This window comes from Momordica charantia, assembly GCF_013281855.1.
Source record: "Momordica charantia cultivar OHB3-1 chromosome 7 unlocalized genomic scaffold, Mcharantia_2.0 BLBB01000007.1, whole genome shotgun sequence".
NCBI lineage: Eukaryota > Viridiplantae > Streptophyta > Magnoliopsida > Cucurbitales > Cucurbitaceae > Momordica > Momordica charantia.
Window position 1 is genome coordinate 1,541,707 of NW_028275165.1, and position 5,436 is coordinate 1,547,142.

General features: G+C 31.2%; 1 protein-coding gene across 1 annotated transcript; it reads left to right on the forward strand.

The window, feature by feature from the left end:
* Positions 1-1,368: 1,368 nt before the first annotated feature.
* Positions 1,369-3,757, forward strand: LOC111014746 (large ribosomal subunit protein eL38z/eL38y). Its single transcript, XM_022289555.2, has 3 exons — positions 1,369-1,526; positions 2,600-2,783; positions 3,527-3,757. Exons 1-3 carry the CDS (start codon positions 1,524-1,526, stop codon positions 3,547-3,549), a joined length of 210 nt encoding a protein of 69 aa, XP_022145247.1. The 5' UTR covers positions 1,369-1,523; the 3' UTR covers positions 3,550-3,757.
* Positions 3,758-5,436: the final 1,679 nt, after the last annotated feature.

Genomic DNA, 5,436 nt, shown 5'->3' on the forward strand with positions numbered 1-5,436 from the left:
TTGTTTTTATATTTAAAAGGTAGTTAATATTTATTTTTTATTTTATTTTGTCCCATGTACTATCTATCTACCTCTGTATATATTATAGAAGAAACTTTAAGAAAACATATATCATATCCTTCATTTAAGCTTCATTTAATAATTTTGTTGATGCTACATCCATTTGGTGTTAAGTCAGCAAAACATTTAGTTGAACAATATTAAATGTATGGCAGCAAGAGCGTACCTCGCGCTGCAAGTATCTGCTCATATTTGCATATTGAGTGCAGCCAGTCAATCGGATTTTGACCCTTCTATTTACAAAGCGAGTTTTAGATGGATTGACTCGGCCGGGTGATCTAGTCCTAGTTGGGTCGAGTTCGGTATGATCAGTGGTTTGGTCATGTACTGGTCACGCTTGGTCTAGTCCGGTGGTCCAGTATAATTGGGCAAGGATTGGTATGGTCGGGTGGTCTAACTCAGGCATCTCGACCCTTGTTAATTTGGAGACATGTATAAATCGAAATGTAATTTCATTATTAATTTAAAATATGACGTGATTGTTTGTGATTGTCCAAAATTTATGATTCGACAACTGTAGTCAATAAGGTCCTGTTTGTTTTAAGAAAAAAGAAAAAAAATATCCCGTTTGGTTGTCAATCCCAATTATGTTTTTCTTGTTTTCAAATTTACTAAATTCATGGATTCAATACAATTTAAAAAATATATATATTTTATGATCATGTGATCCAAATAGTATAAATTATAAAACAACGTTTGTATGTATTGATTATTTTCAGATTTTAAATTTGAAACTTGAAAATGCCTAATTAAATTAAAAAAATAAAAACTTTGATAAATATATTATTTCAGGTTATAAACTCATTTCAATTTTGTAAAAATGAAAACATGTGAAATAGACTATATTATAAATTATATATCATTGTAAAACAATAATTATACAAAATAATAACAAAAATGGTTGTACTAAAAAAATTATAACAAAATTGTTAATAGATTAATTAAAATTATTTAAATTAAACTAAAAATTTAATTAGTAAATACTTATTTACCCATATATTGTTAAAAACAGGTGGAACAATTTTTTTAAATTGAGATTCAATTTTCAAATCTAAAATTTTATTAATCTCTTATTTTCAAATTTATGCCTAAATTTGTTGAAAATTGTCTCAATTTTGTAAGAATTTCTGTTAGATACGAAATTTGTATTGGGCATGTTAAGTTGTTCCAATCAGAAATCAAAACATCTCCTCGGGACAAAAATATAAGGACCAAAATAGATAATAATATAAAAATAAAATCTATCATTGTTTCAAAAAAATAAAAAATAAAATAAAATCTATCATTCAAAAAAAAATAAATAAAAATACGGAAGAGTGGGGAGGGATAGAAAGGTAATTAAGCCATCATCCCTGTTCGGTGTTCCGCCCTAAGGAATCAGCCATATAAATAAGAGTTTCTCAGAATTAGGGTTTCAGCCTTCTTAATCAGCAACTTCACGGCTTCTCTGTTCTTCGACGACAATGGTACCTCTCAAACCCTAACTCTATTTGAAGATTTATCCATGGATTCTGATTGTTTAATGGCTGATTTCATCCAATTAGGGCTTTTAGATTGTTGAATAGCTGATTTTGAGTTGCGGGATATAAACTTCTTAGAAATATGTACTTATCAGTTTCTTTTCTTTGGTAGAGTTTAAGTGAAATCTCAAATTTTTTGATAGAGTACAAGTAAAATCTTCAATTTCAATTTCTTTGGTAGAGGGCAAGTGAGTCTTCAAAAAAATTTTTTTTTTTGGGTAAGAGTACGAGTGAAGTCTTCATTTTCTCTGGTAGAGTACGAGTAAAATCTTCAATTCCTAATCTTCGACTTTTTCGTAGAGTAAAAGTGGGATCTTCAATTTCTTTGTGGAGAATAAGTGAATTCATTTTATTTGGTAAAAAATTCTAGTTTTTTCTTTGAACTTAAACTTGATATGGTGGTCGATGTATTGTGATCCCTCTCATGCCTCTGCTATGATTATTGGTCATCTTGATTTGTCATTGGCTTCTGTTTATCTGTTTATTGAGTCATTGGTACTAGAATATTGCGAATTCACCAGATCTTTTCATAATCAAATCTCGGTAACTAAATATTTTCAACGTTCTGGGTAGGTTTGCTCTTGTTAGATTTTCACTCTATGGAGATTGAAATCTGAAGTTTTCTTGCTTGAATTTTCTTTTTTCCTGTTTAGGCCCCAGGGATATATAAAACAGTACTGTTTGAGATGTGGATTTTCTCTTTTGTTCTGTGACTGTTGTGTGGTTTCTCTCATTTGTACACGTCTTATATTTTGTGTTTTAGGGTGTGTTTGGTAGAATAAGTGATTTTGAAAAGTAGAGTTAAGTATAATTGATTTTTCATAATCACCATCCAAGTGATACATTAAAGATCAATTTAAAGTGATTTTAACTTTCCGAAAATCAATTTTTAAATTTGCCACACATGATCGATAGAAGGGAAGTGTTTTTGACAATGGCAAAGTGATTTTGGCTATCACTCCCAAACACCCTTATTATTATTGATTCTTGATCCTCTTGTTTTGTATTTCGATGTGCAGCCGAAGCAAATTCACGAGATCAAAGATTTCCTTCTCACTGCCAGAAGGAAGGACGCACGCTCTGTGAAAATCAAGAGGAGCAAAGATGTCGTCAAGTTCAAAGTTCGATGTTCCAAATATCTTTATACTCTGTGTGTTTTTGACTCTGAGAAGGCAGACAAGTTGAAGCAGTCTCTTCCACCAGGTTAACTTTTGATTTACTACAACTGCAACTTTCTTTAGAGTATGATTGGAAGTACTTTTAAATGGTTAAAAGTATTTCACAAAGTATTTTTATATTTGACTGATTTTTTATCATCTGCGTCATGCAATCCTTTATTTCCTAAAACGCACTTTTCCCACTAACTTCATAGAAATTTTCTCACCAACTTGTTTCTTCGCTAACTTCTCTCCACATTAGATATGTCCTCACTAGTTTCTCTCTGCATTGACGTTTTCTAACTAGTTTATCTCTGCATTTACTTTTCTTGCTAGCTTCTCTCTCTACAGACATTTCCTCAGAGACATTTTCTCGCTAGCTTCTCTAGAAGGTTCCTCACTAGCTTCTCTGCATAGATGTTTCCTCACTAGCTTCTATGTGCGTAGACGTTTCCTCACTAGCTTCTATGTAGACGTTTCCTCACTAGCTTCTATGTGCGTAGTTCGATGTGCATAGACATTTCCTCACTAGCCTCCCTCCACACACGTTTCCTCACTAGCCTCCCTCTCCACACGTTTCCTCACTAGCCTCCCACTGCAAAGATGTTCCCTCACTAGAATGCTCAATGTAGAAATTTTCTCACTAATTTCTTATGTTTTGGTCTGATTATGCCATTATAAATTTGCAAAGGATTATGCCATTATTTCTCAATTCATGTTGTCACATGTGATTCTCAGTTAACTGAATATTGTGATGAGAAGCTGACGTGTATTTTTCAATTTTTCCAGGTTTGAGTGTCCAAGATCTGTGAAAATATGTTTTTTGTTAAAGCCTTCTCAAATGATCACAAGAAGAGGACTATATTTTTATTTTTATTTTTTTGTTTTAATGGGTTTTTTTATTTTGCTCCAAGGATTTAGAGAGATTCAATTTAAAGCGAGTGGATTTGAAGTTGGAGGAATCCATTCTCTCTTGTTTTCCGGTTGATTTGTTGAAATTTAGACTTCCTTTGCTGAGTTTATCATGGGATACCCAATTAATGTTTCAGTTTAATTATCAACTCTTACAGATTTTCCAATCCTTAGTTAGATAAGGAAAAATTAGATGGATTAGGTATTTGTTTGACATGTTTTTACAGTGCTTACAGAGCATTAAAATTGTTTTTTTTTTCTATTTTTAGTATTGTTTGAGTGTGTTTAATTTATAAAAATACTTTTAAAATTTTTTATAATCAAATTCAAAAGCATGAGAAATTTAATAAATAGATAAGAAGCCTTAAAGTGTTGAGCCTTTTCAGCTTATTCTTTCTTACACAAGAAAGGAATCTGTATTTATAAAATGGAGAGAAAATACTAATATTTAAAATACATCTTTTAAGAACGATTTAGTTCAATTTTTCAAAGTAATGATTTAGTTTTTGCATTTAAAAATTTCTTAGTTTATATTAAATGGTCAATTGTGTGGGTTAGTTTAATCTTGAGTTGGTTCATGAATAATTCGAGTCGGTATTCATGAATAATTTTAAAGAAATCAAATTAGTTGACTGTTCTAACGCAAATTCAATCAAATCTTTGTATTGAATTTATAAATTATTAAGTTATGTAGTGAACGATCGAGATATAATTTAATAATTTATAGATGCAATGCAAAGATTTGATGGAATTTGGGTTACAATAGCAAACTATTTGATGGAATTTGGATGGTTAAAAGTTATATACTCAACAAACAACAATCCATCATAGGGGGTTTAAAGGACTGAATTTAAATCATTGTGGCAATCTATCTAGGATTTAATATCTTACAAGTTAGTAGTAAACCTGGCTATAAAAAACATGTAATTTAGATTCGAGGAAGCGAGGATAATGGTGGGAATCAACCCTCTTTTCCTGTTGCCAATGATCTTGAGGATGGTAACTAGTTTTCGGAAACTAATGAGCTTTGAGACGTTTTCGGAAACTAGTTTTCGGAATCAACCCTCTTTTCCTGTTGCTAATGATCTTGAGTGAAACGTCTCAAGGCTCACTTGTTTGTGGACCATGAAAAGAATCCTTCGAGTTTGAGGTTTGATCTGCGCCTCTATGTATTTTCACAATAATATGATATTTATTGAGATAATTAGGGCTCTCCAGTACTTTTTTGTTCATCATCCATACATCATTCAACTACAACTTTACATGATTAATCGCTACTTCTTGTTCAACACTTGAGGATTTTGTCTAAAGGGTATAAGTTTGGGGCACAACTCTACTCGTGAGAATAAGGAGTATGATATTGTTCACTTTGAATTTAAACGTCTACATTATTTTTTCGATTCTATCAAAAAGAGCTCATGCCAAATAAAATTTTTTTGATTTTTGTGGCATCCAACAAATATTGTGTCATGTAGCTTCATCTAAATTCTAAAATGATAGCCACCTAGAGAAGAATAAGAGCTTCAAATTAAAACTCCTTTCGGCTGCCTTTGAATTGAAATTAAGAAACTGAGACTACATTTTGGGTTGGTTCGTTTAGTAATGTTCCTATTTTTTGTTTCTGTATCTTCATTTTTAATAAAGAAAAATGAATTGCATGGCTCAAACATCCATGAAGTCAAGTACGATAAACAATATTTCTATTTGTGTTTTGGAACAAATTAGAAATGGAAAAAAAAAAAAAACTGGTTTGTTATACATTTTTATAACATCTATTTTGGTCTTCT